Source organism: Carassius gibelio, chromosome A19 (genome assembly GCF_023724105.1).
Source record: "Carassius gibelio isolate Cgi1373 ecotype wild population from Czech Republic chromosome A19, carGib1.2-hapl.c, whole genome shotgun sequence".
Lineage (NCBI taxonomy): Eukaryota > Metazoa > Chordata > Actinopteri > Cypriniformes > Cyprinidae > Carassius > Carassius gibelio.
In genome coordinates, this window is record NC_068389.1 from 14,052,120 (window position 1) to 14,074,085 (window position 21,966).

The window sequence follows — 21,966 nt, forward strand, 5'->3', positions numbered from 1 at the left end:
TGTGTACCGTCTCGTTTCCAGCATACGCAACTTTTGCTACTTGTATGCTAGAACTGTCCCAATAAAATTCTTAAAGGGACAGTTTACCCCAAAATAAAAAAATCTGTCACTCACGCCATTCCAAAACTTTACGGCTTTCTTTCTTCTGTGGAACACAAAAAGACGTTTTGAAAAATGTTCACTCTGCTCTATTCCACTGCAAGTTCACATCACAAAATCCAATTAACAACTGATGCATAGAACCAAGTCCCCACCCAACTTTTTCTTTTTCGATAATCTGTTACCCTCAGGTATATGTCACAAAATGGTAGAACAGATATGTCTCCAATTCTGTTTAATTGCAACTTAAAAATTTGGGAGGGCAATGAGGTGAACTGGAGGCAGACCTTAAATAAATAGCATATGACTGGATGAAATTTATGAGGTCCTTTTTTTCATTTGTTGCAGTTGACCTGCCTTTAGACATGGGGAAGTTAAAGGAACAAAAATAGCTTCTAAAAATCAATTCCTTATGGTGGAAACAAGCTACTTGGAATTCTTTAGTGTCTTCTCCATGAAAAATTTCAGTATTGGCCCGGTATGGCCAAACATAAACATATGAGGATTAACATACAAGAAAGATGATGAGGAAGTGATCTCGTAATCTGGAGTCCATCCTTCTTATGCCGAGAGTCATATTGGTTAAAGGTGACCGTGATGGTTAATGAATGCTGACACCTTACTTTGTTTTGGATGCTTGGCCAAGGAGACGTCCTGTATTGTTAAAAAGGGAGAAAGAAGGAGCGAGAGAAATTCCTGAAAGCATATGGAAGAGTGATACATGTTTTCACACAGTACTCAATCCCAGCTGTATATCCCCATGATACAGAGGTCTAATTCTGCCAAATGATTTACATCAAATGTCTGTGTGAAACCATTTCCTCTTCCCTTGCTTTCCAATATACACATTATACAGAATACATACATTGTATGCATAATCTAGTGAGAGGGGACAAGGGATTCGGCCTGATAGGGCTCTGCACGTGTTTTCCACTGTTTTTCTTGTAAATATCACTGAATCAAGAATATAAAGAATATATTCACAAAATAATTCCCCAGCCCCAGAGATAAAAAAAAGCAGTTGGTGGACCCCGTGAGCAATCAAATACCAAAAGAAACACAGAAAACCCCATGAGAATGGAAAGAGGAAAAAAGGTCACAGACCACAATGCTCACAGCTACCTCTAGTGGTCTGATGAAATAAAACAATACTTTTAAACAATGAATACATTATTCATCACATCAATGTGAATCAAATCACAAGGAAACTGCATGTAACATTTATAAAACCTAGTTGCTGGGAAGTAGTAGTAGAAGCAGTAAGCTTTTTTTCCAGTTGTGATTGATGAGGTGTGGAATTCTGGAAAAATAGGCCCAGATCATGATGTAAGGCGATTAACAGGTGTCAGGAACGAACTTTGAGCTGTGCCGGAGAAATGAATGGCTTTCGGCGAACGGCCGTCTCCTTCCCACCGGTCAGCACGACCGTGAACCCCACACCGTTAACACGCACTGGCTCCCAAAACAGCCCTGTCCTGCACACGCACCAGTGAACCTACAGGTCCTGATTGCTTCCATGTTGCTTGAGTAAACATCTGAGACTAATTAGGCCCTTGTTTTTGTTGTTTGACTCGAACCACATTGTGGTGCCATGCTGTAGGAATAACAGTTCCACAGTGCAAGGTCCAATACACGACAAGTCGAAGACGGCTATGGAGCCTGCCGTGACACTTCATTACATACGTGTGGAAGGACCTGCCACAGGCTCGGTGCACACAGGTCCCATTATCTACATACCTAACCCCTCCCAGACTCCCCTTAACACCAATGGCCCTCTGCAAAACATGTGTGTCTCACAAAACTACGGTTCTGTTCTTGGCAAATATGGGGCCCTTTCTCCAAATGTTGGTTTTAGATTAGCCATCTAAAGTTGTTTTCGATACAAGCATTATAGACATTAAAACAGCAGTGTGATATGGTCTGCTCAAATAAGCGTTTTATTGCAACTTTGAGTAAATATTAGATTGTGTAAAAGGCCTATTGAGTAGAAGGACGATAAATAAGAGAATTGGCCATGGTTGTTGGTAGTTAATGACATATTTAATTCATTATGACATTTGACTAAATAAATTAAACCTTCTTTGCTGTATGTATGAGTTAAAGGCAAAACGAATAAGAAAAAATACACTACAGACAAGCTGTCATACAAAAAGAGACTTGAGAAAATATTTGCCTGAAATAAAAAAACATGGACCAGGTGGAAAGAACATGCCAACCTTGGTGACACAGCAAGAGAAATCTTCTCGACGATGAATACTCAGAATGTGTGGGGACTGGTTGGTCTTCTTGACCAAAACAGAAGTTTTAGGTTCCCAATTCAACATAAAAAATTATCTTAAATCAAATGTTAGAGTCTCTCAGCCTCATTCGTCTCCAGCTGGCAGGTTCTCCTCGATCCTTTTGATGAACTTCATGCGAATTTCTGTCACACTGTCACCTCTTAGTGTGTCCTGAGCGAATCGCACATCCACTGCCATTTGAACCTGCAGCAGTAGAAAAATAACCTTATTGTGAATAGTAATTGACGGTTAACAGCAGATCATCAATTCATCTCACACAAACATGCTCTTCACCATTTCAAGAGCTCCTCTCAGCACTCCACAGAGCAGGCTGGAATAAACTAGATTACTGTGGTTGTCAGGAAGCTCAACAAAGTCCACCAGGGGGTTGCTTTCGAGGATAAGAGAGAACTCATCTCCAGCAGGACTCCAGTTGGTCACGCTGGGGGTGATACCCAAGTACATCTTAAAGGCTACCTGTTAACATAAAGACAAAAAGGCTCTAGAGTCTTCATGTTGACTTGTCTGCCTACATCTATGGTGTCAGGGCCACATTAAGTGATTTTACAGAGCTGCCACATTCTTTTTAGGTGCTGTATTCACAGCTCTGACACTGAAATTATAAACATTTTTGCACAACTGCACATTATGGGTTTGAAAAGACGTTTTGAGGACAAGGCCATAAGAAGACCAACATTTTTATCATTTTTGACCATTTAACTTAACAATTTTTGATAATCCAAAGAACTAAATATCTCAGAATGAAAGTCTTATTTGACCATGTATTCATTTTATTTCAGAAATCTTTACACAAACTGAAAATATAATTTACCATAAGGAGGCAGAATAAGATATTCTAGGGATGCATGGCACCATTTTGGTTACTACATTTGGTTTACATTTACATTACAATGTTGTGAAATATAAATAATACATGAAAAGCTTAAAAAAAAGGTAAAAAAAATGGTTGGTTTGCGGGACTCCTGAGGCAGCTGATGGGTACCGGCAGGCCAAGCGGGCTGCAGCCTGGGTGGTTGTGGAGGGAAAAACTCGGGTCTGGGAAGGAGTTTGGTGAGGCCATGGAGAAAGACTATCTGTTGGTCTCGAAGAGATTCTGAAAAACAGTGCGGCACCTCAGGAGGGGGAAGCATTGCCCTGCCAACACTGTTTACAGTGGAGGTGGGCAGCTGATGACCTCAACTGGGGATATCATCGGACGGTGGAAGGAATGCTTTGAGGATCTTCTCAACCCCACCGAAATGTCATTTGTTGAGGAACCAGAGGCTGAGGGCTCGGAGGTGGACTCGTCCATCACTCAAGCTGAAGTCACAGATTCAGGAGGAACAATGCAGTTTTCGCCCCGGTCGTGGAATGCTGGACCAGCTTTATACCCTTGCCAGGGTGCTGGAGGGTTCATGGGAGTTTGCCCAACCAATCCACATGTGTTTTTTGGATTTGGAAAAGGCATTGAACAGTGTCCCTCGCTGCCTCCAGTGGGGGGTGCTCCAGGAGTATGGGGTCCGGGCCCTCTGTTAAGGGCAGTCTGGTCCCTGTATAACTGGAGCAGAAGCTTGGTTCGCATTGCTGGCAGTAAGTCAGACTTGTTCCCAGTACATGTTGAAGGGCTGCCCTTTATCACCTGTCCTGTTCATAATTTTTATGGACAGGATATCTAGGCGATGCCAGGGGCCGGAGGTGGCTTGGGCATCTATTCCGAGGACATGCAGGAGGGACTATGTCTCTCGGCTGGCCTGGGAACGCCTCGGTATCCCCCCGGAACAGCTGGAGGAAGTGTCTAGGGAGAGTGAAATCTGAGGCATCTCTGCTTAGACTGCTGCCCCTGCAACACGGCCCCTGATATTAAATTAAATAGGATTCTGATCAGGGTCCCATCAAACCGATGCACTCTGGATTAACATTTGAGAACGTGGCACATGTGGAGGAAAGTGAGGAGAAAAATACAGAGAAAACTGAGAAAAGACAGACAGGGACCAAGCAAGCATGGACAGTGATGGACAGGGGGAAGAACGCTCTGTCAGTGCTGTTAGTGTGAACCCATAGAGGTGGACTGTTTCGTAAGAAAGCACTGTGGCTCTCCCAGACCAAAGAAAACAAGCCGAGAGTAACACGAGTGTCTCGGTTCACTCTAACACCGTACAGACGGCCTGCCAGTTGGCTTTGCGATAGCATAGCGTGGATGTTTTTCAAGCTGTGTGACTTTGAAAAATTAAAAACGGTAGAAAGATGTGATGAAAGCTATGAAAATATGTGGGCTACTGCAGGTTGAAGTTCAAATTCCAGTCACTTGCTTGCACATTGACATGCTTGCCTGCTTCCTGATTCTCTCTTTCTCGCTCTCGTTTTGCCTAAGTGAGGGCTCAGCATGCGCTCTGATTGGCTCCGAGTACTCATGTTACCTTTGCAATGACATCGGCAGTTTCTCGGAAATCGTGACACCTCCCCACGCTGGACCGAGCCAAGAAGTCCTCAATCAGACGCACTCCGATATTGTATCCCCTTGAAAGGATGGAAGAAGAGAATGGAAACTGTGAAACTGTCACTGTCAGAGCAACTTCGCTTTCATTCACCCTCATTTCACCCACCAACGCAATCATAAGAGCTTTAATCTCTTTTTATTTTAAAAGGTCTTAGTAAAGCCCTTTAACTTCCAAGGACTCAAAAAGAGATATACAAACTTATTGGTTGGAGAGAAAATCTAATCTTGCATATTAGATGCTTTAAAGCAGCAATAGGAAAAAAAAAGATTGTATTTCAGCCATGCTGCCCAACCCAATATCAGTGGGACTACTGGATTAGTTCAAGGCACAGTTTAAATGAAAAGACCACTCAGCCAAAGAACACACGCTGCCCACTGATTCTCTAAATCACAAATGTTGGACTCCAAGCATCTCTGGGCTTTCCACGCATCCTCGCTGCTTTTCCCACAATCTTTAAACCGGAGCTTCCCAAATGGTTTTGATTCAGGGGTTAGATTTTACAGTTCAACATTTTTCAACAAATAAAAGCAAAAAAAAATAATGAATACAATTAACTCTACCGGCCCCAAAATATACGTATTAATGGAAAAAAAGATACATGAAAATGATTCAAATAATAATAAGAACAATTCTATTAGGATTGTTAATATGAGAAATGTACAGCTAGTAGTGCAAAAAAAATATAAAAAACTTGTCAATGTCAATAACTGCATGTAAATGTAATGACATTTCAGGGCAATTAACACTAGAGAAAAATAACAGTTACATTTTATTTTTAAGGTGTCCTTGTTAGGACAGTGTAATTATGCATTAAAGTACCGAGTAATATTATTAACTACATGTACTTACTATAAGGTTAGTGTTAGGATTAGTGTTTGGCTTAGGGTTACTAGCATGTAATTATGTATAACTAATTGCTATTATAATAGTAAGTACATGTATCGTGTAACAAGGACACCTTAAAATAAAGTGTAACCAAAATAACTGACATCTGAAAACACCTTGTGGTCGACACACATTATAGTGTGGGTCACATTTTTATTATTATTATTTAATTTCAAATTTTAGGTTGTGTAGTTTTGTTTAAAGTTTTGAGGATAAGTGCATGTCATTCAACCTGTTCAGACTGGCATAAAAGGAATAAATTACATCGTAAAATAAAGAACATTTAGTTCAAATTGTAATCATATTTCAGAATATTACTGTTTTATCCTGTATTTTGGTGACTTCTTACAACAACAATAGTCTAACAATAGTCTACATGCATTGTATTATTTGAAGCGATTTTCTCTGTAACCCACAGTGCAGTACAACATGACATGTAAACTTGCTAAAAAAAATAATAATAATAAATGCTATCATCCATCTATTTCATCTGGATCCACTCTAACAGTAGACTAGAATTTGAGAAGTATAGCCAATTGGGCAACATAATCATGAATCTGAAAACTAGGGGTGTAACCTGCAGCTGCACAATTCATTTAGCAGGAAGGGGAGAGAGACAGCTCTTGAAAAACCTAAAGGGGCACATTTTATACTCTCAATAACACCCATCCTCTCAATAACACCCATCCCAGCTTGAGCAGACTGGATGGCACAATCACCACACCTAATATAAGAGCCTACACCCAGCACAAACACTGACAGTACAATTCTCTCTGGTCCACTCACATATGCGGACTAGTGACAATCATAAAAGAAATAGAAAGAGCAGTTGTAGCATGTGAAAATCTAAACATATTTCTTGCATTTTCATATAATTTTTAAATGGCAATCTTAGAAAAGAGAAAATACTCATGTCATTTGTAAACTACTGATTTAATGAGACCAGATAGTTTGCATAGGTGAGAAACAGAAAGACAGACTTACATTTTATCCAGTTGTTTGTTGACTTCCTCGTCATTTTCATAGTCCTTACACAGCTGAGTAACCAGAGCTCCATAAGTGAGAGTGAACAATTCTGAATTCTGTTCAAGAAAAAGACGGCCCAAAATGACCCACCACCATATTAATAATATCCACTGTGTTTACCTAAGAATGCCTGAATCCTATTACAAAATTTGACAGTCCAACATTCCAGTGATCCATTTTTATGTATGTGGTTCAAAGACGAAAAGGGTGTTTCAAGAATCAAAAAGAAAAGAAAAAAGAAAAGAAAAGAAATAAAAGTGTATTCCAGCTTTAAATTTAGTCCCCCCACCATACAAAAGAATGTATCCTGCTTAATTTTTTTACCATGATTTAAAGAAGACACCCACTAAAATCTCATACATTGTAACAATATTTATATACCAAAAAATCATAAGCATATTTTAAACAAGAATCATTTGATGACAAATAAAAAGACTATATTAAGGATCACAGTGCAGCCCTCAAATACGAATTAAAATTTTTGACTTTACTAATATCCTTCAAACCACAAGGTTTTACCCAACGTTAAGTATGATCACATTCTTTTATGTATTTTAATAACTACGGGTCAGAATAAGTATGCTGTTTCATTTGCATGTTTTGGTGGAGTCCAAGAGTCTGAGCTCACTAGTGAAAAGCTTCTAATTTTGCATTTTGTAAATTAATACAACTTCTTTTCATTACAACATATATTATAAGCATAACAATTCGAGTGAAACACTATCAATGAAAAATTACTGTTATTATTTCCTAATAGCCATCTTTTGTTTTCATGACAGAAGCAGCAAATTAAAACCTAAAGTATGTGTTCTGCTGCATGAATTGCGAAAAACCAAAGAGAATCTTGAGCTTCAATATCAGGCTTTAAATACTGTTTCAGACTAATGAACCGCACAACATAACAGAGAATGTGTCATCATTAGTAATATCAAAGACACTTTAAGAGTATTCTATAGTCGTTTGTAATATTCAGGACTGAATGAATGAGAACACACAGTGGTCTTGAGCGCCCTCTCACGGCATAACATGAAACTGATACAGACATGACATGTTACATGTAGCCAAAACATTTCTACAAAAGCTTGCTAAACGCAGCTGAATAAATCTACGAGCGTTTCTCTGCTTTCTCTAATGTGTTGTTTATACCGTGTTGAGAATATACCAAATGCTTCAAATAACCAACTCCCCACTGTAATAATTGTAGTAAAACAAACTCCATGACACATGATAAGGCATTATGCTATGAAAGCATACATCATTCGGCCCAATGTATCATTAAAATTAAGTCAATCGTAAAAACTATTTGCAATTCATATGATTTTTAATTCAAAAGCCAGCCATGTATGATGGGAAAACTAAATCATGCCTGTTCAACAGAATCACTTTAGAGGAATAAACTGACGCAAGTCTAGGTTACACAAATTCTTTATCTGTTCTATATGCAAATAAGCAAACACTGTTCAAATAAACATGTTGTTTATCTGATGATTCTAATAGCATGTTAGCTAGCTGTCATGCATTTAGCTCAGATCTGAAAAAACAAAACACACACTCACCATCTTTTTGCTGTCCGTGGCTCTGTTCGACTGCCTAGACATGTTGTCTTATATTACAGGTGTGTACAGATCGGTTCCAGGTAATATTTTATTAATCTGCTCAGTGCAATGAGAGTCCCGTGATGTTGTTCCTGCCACTGTGATAGATCAGCTTCCTGAATCGCCAATGACTCACCGGAAGTGTTAATTCGCCTTGGGTTGTGGGTATTGTAGTCAAACTGTAGTTCTGTACAGTTGTGATTCCTAATGTGGGTCACGGAGTCATTGACCCTGTTTATATTACATTTAATCACCAATCAACAAAATTTGAGTAGAATGCAGCTGGAGTTATGAGGCATGTAGTGTGGAGCTGGAGACAATGTAGCATTTCATTGTTAGGATGAAATAATTTTCCAACCTCAAATTTAGATAAATTCTTTTCCTCATTATGGAAACCAGCATAGCTGTACTCATGACTCCCTGTAGTCTTTAAAAGCAATAATGAAATAAGTTGTATTCAGATCAAATTCATATTTCATGTCCATGTCCATGTCCATGAGGCAAGAGCCATTAAGTAGAAAAGGTACAGTCAGATAGCCCGTCTCACAAAGAAAAAATCTGTGGTTTCTTCTCACATGATAAAATAAATTAAACTCAAATTAACTGATTATATCTATTTTTGTAACTATGTATGAATTTATTTATTCTTTTTTTTATTATTGTGTCCCTATATAATAGTAGTAACTGGCATCTTGATTGCATCTCAGGAAAAAAAGAAGTGGACAAGAGAAGTGAAGTACTGCAATCTGAGATTCACATGATAGGGGCCATTCACACGCTATGAAAAACACAAGACGTGGACAATGGAATTGAAAAAAAAAAAAAAAAAATGCCTTGAGACTCAAAATGCCCATTTTAAGCATGGTGCTTGTAGCAGATCTTTTACTGACATAAAGGAGTGTTTAAATTAATCATATTGGTGTAATGTTAAGTCGTGCATGGAATGGGAAAAAACAACGTCTCGAGAAAGCATTTTTTAAAAGCTGAAATTTTAATGTGTGTGTGTTTTTTACGTTAGTGTGCGCTACAACAAGACGTTAGTGCAACATTTAAAGACATCTGTCTAAGGCATGTTAAAGCATGTTTTTATTAAAATTCGAACTTATTTAAAATTTTGTGTAACAGTGTAATTTGAGACACTGCAAAAGATACGTGACATGAGCACAAAGGTCATGGGGCCATTCATACCTCTGTCTAGTGCTTATATACATAAAAATAAGTAAATAAATAAATAAATGGAATAGGAAAACATTCTGTGTGAATTAGGGGTGACTTCAAATTGTCGACGATTCGATGCTTCGATTCGAGGAACCTGATTCGACTACCAATCTCACAGTCGAGTATTCGCGGGCTGTTGAATGGCTGACATGTCGCTGTCGGTGTATGAATGAGTAGTGTGAATGGGTGAATGTGAGGCAACTTGTAAAGCGCTTTGGATGGCCATGGGGTCGGTTGAAAGTGCAATATAAATGCAGTCCATTTACCATAAACCCCTGAATAAGAATCTGAAAAGAAAGAAGCATTCAAATAGATATTTTAAAGTGCGTGAATAAATCCAACCACCCCTATAGATTTATGTTTCACTTCCCATAATCCGTGACCGACAGAGGAGAATCTTGGCAGCAGGGATTTAAAACTTTAACATGACTCAAACTTTTTTTTCAAACAGGTACGGTACAAGGGGTTTCAAAACATTTCAGCCGGTGTATGTATATCGTAGGTATATTATTTACCTGATTTAAGATGCATTTGGTTTTGAGTCAAGCGCTTCATTGTATAGTGATTATCTCTTTACAGCGGAGCACGAGCAGGAAAACTACAAAGCAGAATATTAATAACTATGACTGGACTGTCACATCCATAGCATTATAATGAGAACATCATTATAATAAAGCGCTGTGAATTTTTAGAGGCTGCTGTTTTGCACATTGTTTCGTGAAGAACGCGTCCACAAAATGAGCTAATTCAGAGCCGCGCAGACACGTTCATTTGCATTCAGGCTCTTTTTGCAGATTGCTTATAAATCCTAATATTAAAGTTATGTTGTATAAAAAAAACGAAGCGTATTCTACAGGAAATTATGAGTTTAATCCCATATTTTAAAAATTGCTATGAAATGCTCACTCTACTGGTCATCTTCAGCGCGTGCAGCTCAAAACAGAAATGCATAACATTAATATAGACTAACTTTATAATGAGAGCACTATTGTAAAAATTGTGAATTGCTAGTGTTTTGCTGACATCTTTTAATCAAAACATAAAAACATTATTTACCTGTTTGTATCTGCGAGGCATTTGTTACACATTTTCCCTGTGTGTTAACATCAGTAATTATGGCTGTTGAATGTCTGACTTCATTTGATTCGACTATCAGTCGAATATCAGCAAGATTCGAAAATTCCGATTCGACTATGAAAATCCTTAGTCGGGGACACCCCAGTGTGAATGCACCCAAACACGTTTACGCAGAAAAGCTGTGTACTGCATTTTTAGAATGCGTCATGCGCAAGACACCGCAAAAGACATGAAATGAGTGCAATGGTCAAATACGTTTTTCATATCAAATGTCTGTCATGCTAACAGAAAAAACATGTAACCATGTTTTTAATGTCAAACTTTTTAACTTGAGTGCTACTTTTGGAACACAGTGTGATGTTGGGAGATTCTGCAAAAAATTAGAGACTCAAGTGCAACAGTCAAACACATCCATCATGTTAACATTTTTTGAACTTGACCACACAACATTTTTAGTACATGCACTAGACACTGTCAAAGATGCAGGACACAAGCACAAACATGTCGGTTATGTTAACAGAAAAACTATAGAAAAGCACTTTCTTTTAAATCAGATGCCGCAATTTTAGAACAAATGATGTGAGACACAAGCACAAAGGTCAAGAGCCAATTCAGATGTTTTTGTCTTGAAAACACAGCAGTTAGTGGAAGGGGGGAAATGGGGGAACCAGGGAAAATGCAATTTTTAAAAAATGTAACTTATTAGCACGTCATGCGCAAGACGCTGCAAAAGATGCAGGACACGAGCACAACAGTCAAACATGTCCATTTAGATGTCTTTATGTAGCAATTGACGCTTTTGGCTGCAGTCATTTAGCATCCTTGTTTGCTCGTCTGCCTCCCTTCACAGAGCCTCAGGTTCGAGGCCCACTCGGAGCAAGGACAAGGTGTAGCGGTGAGACCTGGGAGAGAGGGTTTACATTGGTGCCTTGACCAGGATAGGAGTGAGGTTTAGGTGGGTGAGTTTAATTGAGGCTAGTGGGTAGGTGCTGCGCAGGTAAACCTCACTGTCCTGATCTCAAGAGATGCGCTAGTGGCTGCAGTGATTTAACCTCCTTGTTAGCTCGTCTGCCTCCCATAACAGAGACACAGGTTTGAGGCCCACTTAGAGCAAGGACAAGGTGTGGCGGTGAGGACCTGGGAGAAATGGGTTATATTGGTGCCTTGACCCGGATGGGAGTGAGGTTTAGGTGGGTGAGTGTAATTGAGGCCAGTGGGTAGGTGCTGTGCAGGTAAACCTCACTCTCCTGATCTCAAGAGATGCGCTAGTGGCTGCAGTCATTTAACCTCCTAGTTAGTGGGTCCACCTCCCATGCCGGAACACAAGGTATCTAGACGCATTTTATTTTTTAAAGTTGCAAAAAAGTAATATGTTTAATTGTTATATATATATATATATATATATATATATATATATATATATATATATATATATATATATATATATATATATATATATATAGATATATATGTTTGAGCACTTAGTAGTATGTATGTGTGACTATTTCAGGGGTTTATGCAAGTGTTTCATGTATGCTTGCGTGAGCGAAGTTTGATTTAAGCTCTATCCACCTTTTTATTCAGTGTGGAAGTAAGCCTGTGGGCGAGACTTACGGATCATTGACTGCTATAGGTATATAATGATAAAAATAACAATGTGGTAAAACTGTTTGCACTACAAACCAGTGTTTTCGTAATTATGATAATACATTAAAATAATATGATAAGACACACCAGTTTTCAATATCAAGCAGCAAAACAAACTTGTTTTTTACATCTAAAAATAGCTGGACATGGATGAGATTGGAAGCTAGATCCATAGAATTTGCATATTCCCGTACCCTTTTTTATGGCAAGAAAAAAGGTGGATACAGCACCTCATGCTTTCATGTGTCTAAAATCACTCTGCCATATTTCTCTAGCTCACTCGTTCGATCACTCTTTTTATTCAAACACAAGGTAGAATTGCTCATTTGTATCAAAAATTAGCAAATAAATTAGAAAATTGCTCAGATATACAACAAACAGGTTTACAAACTAAGCTGAATGTGGAAGAGCTTATCGAGGAAGTGACATTTAAATTGGTATATTAAGTTGACTGTAATGTAAAATGAGCAGGTCATTATTATAAAATAGACTTTTTATAACTTTGACAGTGTGATCAAGAATCCTTAAGGCTTTTTGTGGTAAATAAATAGTCTACATGAATTAGTTTTATTATCTTACTTGTCTGCTAAGAAAGCAATTAGCAATGTAGAAATTGGCCTAGCAAAACGAATACTGAGTCAATTAATCAGTTATATAGCATATAAGAAACTTTACAATGTTGCCCACTTAACTTAGTCATAAATTGAAAACTGGAATTCTAAAAACCACAAGAATTTCCCGAGAGGAACCCATTTCAATATTCTTTTCTTTGGTTTTAATGCTACATTCTCGGGTGAACTCCATGCAAAACTGAGGCATTTCTTCCTTCTTCCACTAGATGGCTGTGCAGCAACATGTAAGTTTATAAGTGATGTAGCCTCTAACATTTGGTGAAAGGGATGTTATCATGAAGATACCATTACCCACAGGGCCTTCCTTAGGGGGGTTCAGCTGGTGCAGTTTCACCGGGCTGCAGCGAATGCACCGGGCTATGCATCAGCTAAGGCCGGCCCTGACAATCTGCTGTAATAAACACCATATTTAAAGGGCCTACTAAAACATTAAAATATCTTTACATCTCTCTCTCTCTCTCTCTAAAGTTATGATTTAATTCAATCCAAATGCTAGGTTTTAATTCAGTGTCTAGATGTAATTTTGCAGTAGGTCATTATTGAATATAAAATGATCTAATGTTTGTTTAGTCATTATGTAATTTATAAATACCACATAATTGTTCATTAATTATATTAGGCAGCATAAAATATCCACATCTTAGAATATTATCTCTGAGCGCATTAGAACTATCATGAATTTGCTCAGCAGTATTCATAGCTTGCAGGAAGAAATGTGGGATATTTCCTTAAAACGATTATTTGCTGAGCTCCAAAAATTGAGAGTTGGACAACAGCAGCACTTAATGTCACGCTGTGCTGAGTCAGTTGATCTCGCTCGAGGAGAAAAATTCAGTTTTAGCCTGTTCAATAGCAGCTCTCTCATTTTCTCTCCCGATGTTTTCTTTCTCACGCTGTTCAGACTGGAAATGATGGATAAGCTCCTCAGAACAGACTCGGAATAACTTAATGCACTCAGAGCAAATACCACCGAAACCTCAGAGTAAATGCCAGCGGACCCAACAAAACGATATTAGTAGCATGTGCACCCACTCGTGTCATCATAAGTAGCAGACGTCATTTCACAATATATATTCTGAAGCTATTTGGCATGTCATAACCAAATACCCAGGGAATTCCGTTTGGAAGATTTGGGAAAGACCGGCTTAAATTGTAAAATGGTACTTTGTTTGTGATTCTTTCTATTTTTAAATCATAAGTGACAACATTATGATATACAAAGTCAAATTATTAGTCTGTGTGGAATTATTTGTGATTTCTAAGTGCTTGTAGGAATCATTTCTCAGAGTAGTGATTAGTCATTCTGCCATAATGTTGCTTGGTCCACCCATCACAGCATGCATCTATATGTCAGTGATCTCTGGCTGAACTTCTTGGAATGTTGCTTAGCAAAGAAGCAACACAGAAACCATACAATCCGGCCGTGGGGAAAGGTAGAATCTTCATTTCACAGGATATATTCTCACAACAATTTCCAGAACTGCAGATTTGAAGAAAAGCAGTCGCTCGCTACAGGCTAAAGTTTGATCGGGAATAGTTGCGGGGCAGCCAGTGGCAGTCTGAACATCAATGAGGTGCCTGTCAGGTTTTGTTTTCAGTTATATAATACGTGATAATAATTACAAATTGCAGAAAAGTACTCATAAGCACCAATGTTTATTATTATTTTTTTATTTTTTTATTGTACTATTTCATTTTTATATAGCTCACCAAAGTGAAGAAAATTATGTTGCCTTCTTGCATGGAGAGATAATACAATTTTAGACATAATATTGTGAGCAAAGGGTTTGAGATTATGTTCGTATCACTCTTCCTATGGACATTTCATCTGCTTCAAATGCAAAATATCTGACATCTGTTCCACTTTTAAGTATAAACCCTTGCATTGCACATTTCTTTATCTTCACACTACATTATAAGAGGACCAAAAGAAAAAACACAAAGGCTGCTTCAGAAGGCCTTCATGTACTTTCTAACTTATTACGGAACACTTGATAATGTTAGTCGTTCTGTCCTGACCTATTACAGTGATGGTGAGCCAGGATCATAGCCCTCTCTCTGGTGTTATCATTTGGCATCCTTCTGGCGGTACAATAAATCCAGTTTCTTAAAGGCAGACATCAGCAGAAAACTGAACAGGTTCTTGCTCTATGCAGAAGACTTGAGCCTAGTCACATTGAATCTATAGTATGCAAAACAAGGTGTAAAATTTTGATTGAATTTGTGCTTTTTGGCATTAATGCATCTTGTAATGCTTTCAAAAGTTCACTTCTTTTTTTATTATGCTTTTTTTTTTCATCTTGCTTACGCCACCTGTTTTTAAAGCCAGCAAGAGATGAAAATTCACCCTATCTATTTTCTAAATGCAATTTGTGAATTTATTTATTTTTAATTTATCTGTGCATTTGTTTCATGTCTTTTTTTTTGACCTAATAATTTTTAATCAAAATGTCATTACTCAGTCTTTTGGTGAAATGACAACTCTCTCTGTTGGACATCTCAGATCATTCAGTTCGCTTAAACGCTGCATCTTTATTACAATCAGCTGCAAGCTTGCATTCAGATCTGGCTCCATCCAGTCAACAACCAATGAATTGAATGAAGTACTGCCGTACATCATTCTTTTTGATCCATTTCATTCGGATGTCTGTCAGAATCCAGGTGAAAAGACTACTTTGGTTTCATGACAACTTTAAATAAGTTTTCTAGAAAACATCTGCCATTAGTTAGTCTCACCCCAAACTCATGCCACTGGTTGAACCAATGTTCTTGTGTCAGGTTGGTTGGGATGCTCAAACAGATTGAACAATGTTGGAAAGGAGAGTGTTCATGCTTTTTAGGGAAATTGATCCTTGGATTGCTTTTTTGGTAGCGTCTGCAAATTAAACTTAGAATTTTAAGATTCAAAATTATCATTAGTTCACTGCTCTTTCTTTTGCAGAACACCAAAGAAGATATTTTGAAGAATGTACAGTTAAAAACATTTGGATCCATGTGGCGAGTGGGGCGGGGCCGAGAGGCGTGGGAACGAGGAGTGAGGCCAGGTGTAGTGATTGGAGATGAGCTACACCTGAGCCCCACCGCTAGTATCGAGTCCCACGTAGGAGATGGAAGGATATAAAACTGGAGTGACGACCGTGAAGGAGGAGAGAGGACCAGGCCTGGGACATTATTTTAGCGGCTCCAGACAATTTTGATTGGGGGGGCAATGGGGGGGTCCTGGTCTTTTCAAGGGGGGTCTCATGAAAACCAACAAAAAATACAGTGGACACGGCTAATAACTGCATATTTCTGCTACTAAACAACAAAAACACCTTTGCAATGTAAACAAATGACAGGCTACATTTGTTATTCATATCCTTCACACTGCACTTTCATGTCAGGTATATTATGCATTTTTATTGACATTGATATTTTTACATTTATTTCCAGATAGATATTATTGAGTTTACAGGCTAAAGTGGTCTTGCTGTTGTAAACACTGTTAATATTGTAGAAAAAATATTTGCATCACATTTAAAATCTGAATTGTTTTTATTTTTATAATGATAATTCAGAGAATGAGAAAATCTGAATAAGCCTTACCAGTGTTGTGATAATTATTTTTACGTGTTAAAAATAAATAAGTACTGTAATATAATAAAAGTTTATTCAAATAACATAAAAAAAAGACCAGACCCCTCGATCCCTGTGAAACTGTTCTCCCTCAAACAGCACGCTAGTGTTACTTCTACACTACAGGCTACACACAGCAACATATCTGCATGTTCTCACATCACATCGTTCTTGTAAAATAATAATAAGTAAATAAACACCAAAATCACTTCGCTGAGAATGAAACACCACTTACCAGCTGCCACGATGTTGAAAATATCCTCTAGCAATTAAAAAATGCGCGTGCAGCATGAGGAATCTTTCCCGGTTGGATGAGGTCGTAGTCAGGTGAACGGTCATCATGTTAGTCATTTTATTTACGGCTAAATTATTATTAATAAATTGTACTAATATTATGATTGGGCGTGGGCAGGCATTCACAAAAGTTTATGTTATTACAAAAAAAATTGAGGAAATTTTGCTTTGACAAAAGGGCACTTAAGGGGCAAAGGAGCAGGTGCTCAAGTGAACCGGTTCTTTCGGACAATTCGATCAAATAAACCAGCTGAAAAAAAAATGGTTCACCGGTTCTTTTGCGCTCGATGTAATGCCGTCATTGGCGATGATTGCCCTTCATTCAAGCCTTTGGTTTACCCGCGCTTATAACATTAGCACAGAATCAGTTCAGAATCAATCACCAAAAGAATCAGTTCGGTTCAGATGCGCTCTGTGTCAGTCTGCTTCACGCTGAATCACGCATGCGCAGTTATCATCAGCTCATCTGTTCTCGAATCGGACGCGTCCGACAGAAACGGTTCTCGGTTCAGTGTATGAATAAATGTCGAAATAATTATTATTTATTATTGTTCTGCGTCGTTTGAAGAGAAACATTTTTGGATCTTTATCCCGAATATATATATTTTTTAATCAGGAAGAGGCTGGGGGGTCAAATGGGGGGTCAAGGCATTTTTTGGCAGGGTCTTGAGACCCCCCAAGACCCCCCCTGGCGCCGCCGGTGAGTGACGACCGTGAAGGACGAGAGAGGACCAGGCCTGGGACATTATTTTAATGTGTGTGCTTTTTATTTATGCGCACCAGTCGGCCGTGAGGGGCTGGTGCGCCGTTTTGTATTTATTTTTGATTATTAAAATGGTTTTGATTGTGCGCCGGTTCCCGCCTCCTTCTTCCCGATGAATATGGAGATTTGTTCGTTACAATCCAGAACTCCACTGACTTTCATTATAATGACAAAACCACTGAGGCATTTTTTAATGTCTCCTTTTGTGTTCTACACAAGTCATAAAGATTTGGAATGAAATCTGAAATTTAGATTTTTGGGTGAACTGTCCCTTTAAACTAGGTATAACAGAGCCAGTGTGAAGGCTCTTATGCTAAAGTTTCAAAGGGCTCGTGCAGCTCTAATCACACAGCAGCGTCTTTAATCTTTGGTCTAGGAATAGTGCCTTTCCTGAAAATGAGACCATCTGTTTGGGAGAGGACTGTGATGTCTGTATTACGCTGGCTGATTTTAGAGTAACAGAGAGAGTGCTGAAAAGGGAGTATCACACTACAAAATCGCAGCCTCCAGCAGGGGAGGGTGACCAATGCCATGAGGAAATTAGAAAACACAGAATGAGAGAAAGAAAAAGAAAGCAGAGGATGGGGTAGACACAGCTGAGGCTCCATGGCAACCAGTGTTTTGAGTAGGAGGACGGATCACCATGTAGACCTTAGTGAGGCTTCATAAAAAAAACCCATGCCAGGTTAAAGCTTTGCCAGTCACTGCTTGAATGATTAAACCTATCTCACACACTGTTTGTAGATATACCTTTTATATTGGGCAGGGTTACGAAGTCATCAGTGCTGAGGAATCTGCTTAGAAATTGTACTTTAAGCTACCCAAAATGTAATTGTTAAATTGATTGTTAAAATGTTAATTGATTTTATCTGAAGGAAACAAAAGGATGTTTGTCAGAATGACAAATGTACATTCCGTTATAAAATCAATAATCCCATGCATAAAGTGGACACATAGAGGATGCTATACATATTACAAACTTGACGGTAAATAAAAGTATATGTAAGATCCCAAACCATCTCCTACTGCAACAGGGCTTTGATATAATAGGCAGTTCTAAAAGGTGAAGCATTATGGTGCTATCCTTCTACTTTCTAACTTAGTTCATTTCAGACCAGCCGGAGCTGACCTGCTGAAACTTTAGGGTGAGAAATCTCTAAATAAACACAATATATTCCAGCGGTATGATTGAAGAGAGGGTTTGGCCTTGTTTGGACAACTGTATAAGCGATACAATGCTGTGATCGCAGCCCACATGGCCTCTGAACCATGGGATCCATCAACACGTTGTTGTGAGTATAACTTGCTTTTGCAATATATAAACTCACAATTTTGAAATGAAAAGTAAAATTGTGAGACATACAGTTGAGAGAAAAAAAATTCAGAAATGTGAGATAAAATGTATAATTTGATTCTTGTGTATTTTTTCTTTGTTGATATATATTTTTATACACATACAGTATACATTCTTAAACACATTTGTTTGTATATATTATTTTCCTGAATTTATTTGCAGACATACTGATGAATCCTGATTTCTTCATTTCTTCAGCTTTAAGTATAGACAGCAAATGGGACCCAGTTAGTCATGCAGAATTTGTTCAGTACACTGAGATGTTTACTAGGAGATTGTTTAACATTTTATGATACTGCTCAGTGTGTATTGCTATCTTTGACAGCTCCCCACTGCTAAATATATTATCAGCCGGCCTCAATTCCCCCCATGTCTCCAAAACATGATTATCCCCTTTGACTTGTCTAGAGCTTTTAGATCCATCACCCACCTACAGTACCACTTCTCTACAAGTGCTTGCCATGTGTTTGATGAGAACCTTAGGATAAGGATGGATTTAAACAATGATTGCAAACAGAAATTAATCTTGTATATATTTTTTTTTCCATTTTTTTCCCAAGAATTTACAGTGAGCGGAATGTGCACATTAAACAAATCTAAGACTTTGCTTTGCCTGTACAATGAAATAAAAGCTGGGCTTCAAAATGAATAGTTCCATCTGACAGTTTGTCATTGTAAAGCGCAGAATTTACATCTACTTTTCATGCACTGCTCAGATGTGAATGTGAAGGCACTCATGCACACAAATTTACTTTCACTAACAGCTTGAATATAAATGAGGGGCTTTTCACGTGTTTTCACATCTGCTGAGTGGGATGTTTTCTGGGCAAAACTCACTCAGAGCCGCAGTGCATTCATGAAACAACAACTGCATTCATTCAAGTGGGCATTCACTGAAATGTCTTATTCTTTCTCTTGCTCAGCCTTGATGTTGCGTTAAGTACTTGTGAGCTGCAAAGAATACAAATACAGCAGAGAAAAATGCACAAAAATACTATAATTTTGGTAAAATACATATTGTGTATCATTTTACACAAAAACAAGCAGATTTATAATATTTAAAGATTTACATAAACATTTTTTTAACTCAAATGTATTATATTTTTTCCTGTTCTATTATTTTTTTTAAATACTTTGTCCCCTTTATTAAGTCATGTCGTGTTCATGAGTGAGAAGCATGCATTGAGAAGAAATATGTTGAGTGTGTGGTGACCCCTGACCTGTAAGTATGTTTATAAAAGCACAAAGACCCTAATGAATGCCACAAGGAACAGACTGAAAGATGAAGGCAGAGGAAACAATTGGTTAAGTCACTTCTGAGCTGGGTCATTAGCCTCATCCTGTAAGCACCTTTGGAACAGACCTTCAAAACCAGAATGAAACCTTTGAATGAAAACCACTGCATTCTCCTTTTCTAATAAATGTGGTCTCTTTTGAAAATGAGAGAAAATACTGTTTCTTGTACACCTGAAATTATTTGATTGTGCATATACCTTGAAGCTAAGCTTTTTTTTTTAAATGAAGAATTTGCATTGACTAACTCCTTTTCATTGAAAGTTTTCAATAACTGAATCTGTGTCCTTTCATAACTGGGTGTTTTTCTGGAATAGAAGAGTGTGGTATATATTAGACAGCCCATTTTCAAACCATAGTAAATCAATAACATTTTCAATTTTGGAGGCTTGTAGGCTACATGATTTGCTTGATGTAAAGCAACAAATAATTTCACAGATATCAACAGCACATTGATTAAAGCAGACTCATTTTGTGCAGATTCAAATAATGGCTTTGTGTACTTCTGTAAATACCTGCAGACCAGTTTGATGCCCAACCATAAAACGTGCCCTCATATTTGTCAGAAATAGCCAAATTAATGGGCTTTAAGGTGTATGATTTATGCTGTTGTACAAGCAGATGATAATAAACAGCCCTTGAATGACTTTCTCTATTATTGGTAACCATTGTGTAGAAGCCAAGCCCAAAGATTTATTTTGTTTCCTGAACTCTGGTCCAAACCATTAAAACCGCAGGACATGTTTCTTGGGATGTGATAACACCCACGTATTACAATTAGAGAGATCTGCTCCTTTTTCATCAACATCAATCTGTCTAAATGATTTCTCTTCTCCCCTTTCTCTCTCTCTAGTGATGAAATCATATTGTGAGGTTCCACAACCTACAGTATTTGAGGAATAGGCTGTTTGCTCCGAATGGTACATTGAACACGATGTTCCCCGAAATTCACTCAGGAAATTTATTTAAAGGAACAGTTGACTCAAAAATGTGAATTTGCTGAAACTGAACTCACCTTCAGGCCATTCAAGTTTGTTTCTTCACTGTAAAAGATTTGGAGAAATTTAGTATTAATTCATTTGCTCACCATTGGATCCTTTGAAGTTAATGGGTGCCATCAGAATGAGAGTCCAAACAGCTTATACAAACATCACAGTAATCCTCAAGTTATCCACATAACTTCAGTCCATTAATTAATGTCTTGCACTCTAAAAACTGCTGGGTTGAAAACAACCCAATTTGGGTTATTTTGACAACCCAGCGCTGGGTCAAAAAGGGACGAACCCAGCGCTGGGTTGTTTTAACCCAACCAGTTGGGTTATCATATTTAACCCAGCCTGCTGGGTTGCCTTTTTTATGGTTTAAAATGACTATATTGCAGGGTTTAAAAAAACAGAGCGGGTGTTTTTTTTATCACTGTATTTCAGAAGGAAAACTACTGTATTTAGAAAATGTTCGATATCATTTCGCATATGCTTGATAAGGCAGCGTTTGTGAGCTCAGCACGGCTCTGCAGCCGTTACCGGAGAAACCTACCTCTCCCGCTCTTAGCCCCTCCTGCTGGCAGAACATAAACTCGCAGAGTGCAGCCATGTGGGGAAACAATGCATTTCTACGTTAAAATTAACCCAAATTGAGCTAGGCATTAAACCTACAAATGTTATTCATTTTAAATATCACTTTTACACACA

General features: G+C 38.1%; 1 protein-coding gene across 1 annotated transcript; it reads right to left on the reverse strand.

Moving 5' to 3' along the window:
* Nucleotides 1-2,117: 2,117 nt before the first annotated feature.
* On the reverse strand, nucleotides 2,118-8,520 carry LOC127935862 (trafficking protein particle complex subunit 3). Its single transcript, XM_052534062.1, has 5 exons — nucleotides 8,344-8,520; nucleotides 6,746-6,843; nucleotides 4,796-4,895; nucleotides 2,673-2,855; nucleotides 2,118-2,582 (listed from the first exon to the last, which is right to left on the reverse strand). The coding sequence occupies exons 1-5, from the start codon at nucleotides 8,383-8,385 to the stop codon at nucleotides 2,463-2,465; spliced, it is 543 nt and encodes a 180-aa protein (XP_052390022.1). The 5' UTR covers nucleotides 8,386-8,520; the 3' UTR covers nucleotides 2,118-2,462.
* Nucleotides 8,521-21,966: the final 13,446 nt, after the last annotated feature.

Coding starts and splice junctions, on each gene's coding strand:
- LOC127935862 (XM_052534062.1), bottom strand. CDS start 8,385: ATGTCTAGGCAGTCGAACAGAGCCACGGACAGCAAAAAGATG. Junction 4,896..6,745: donor AACAAACAACTGGATAAAAT/GTAAGTCTGTCT, acceptor CATCCTTTCAAG/GGGATACAATATCGGAGTGC. Junction 2,856..4,795: donor CTGCCGATGTCATTGCAAAG/GTAACATGAGTA, acceptor TTATGTTAACAG/GTAGCCTTTAAGATGTACTT.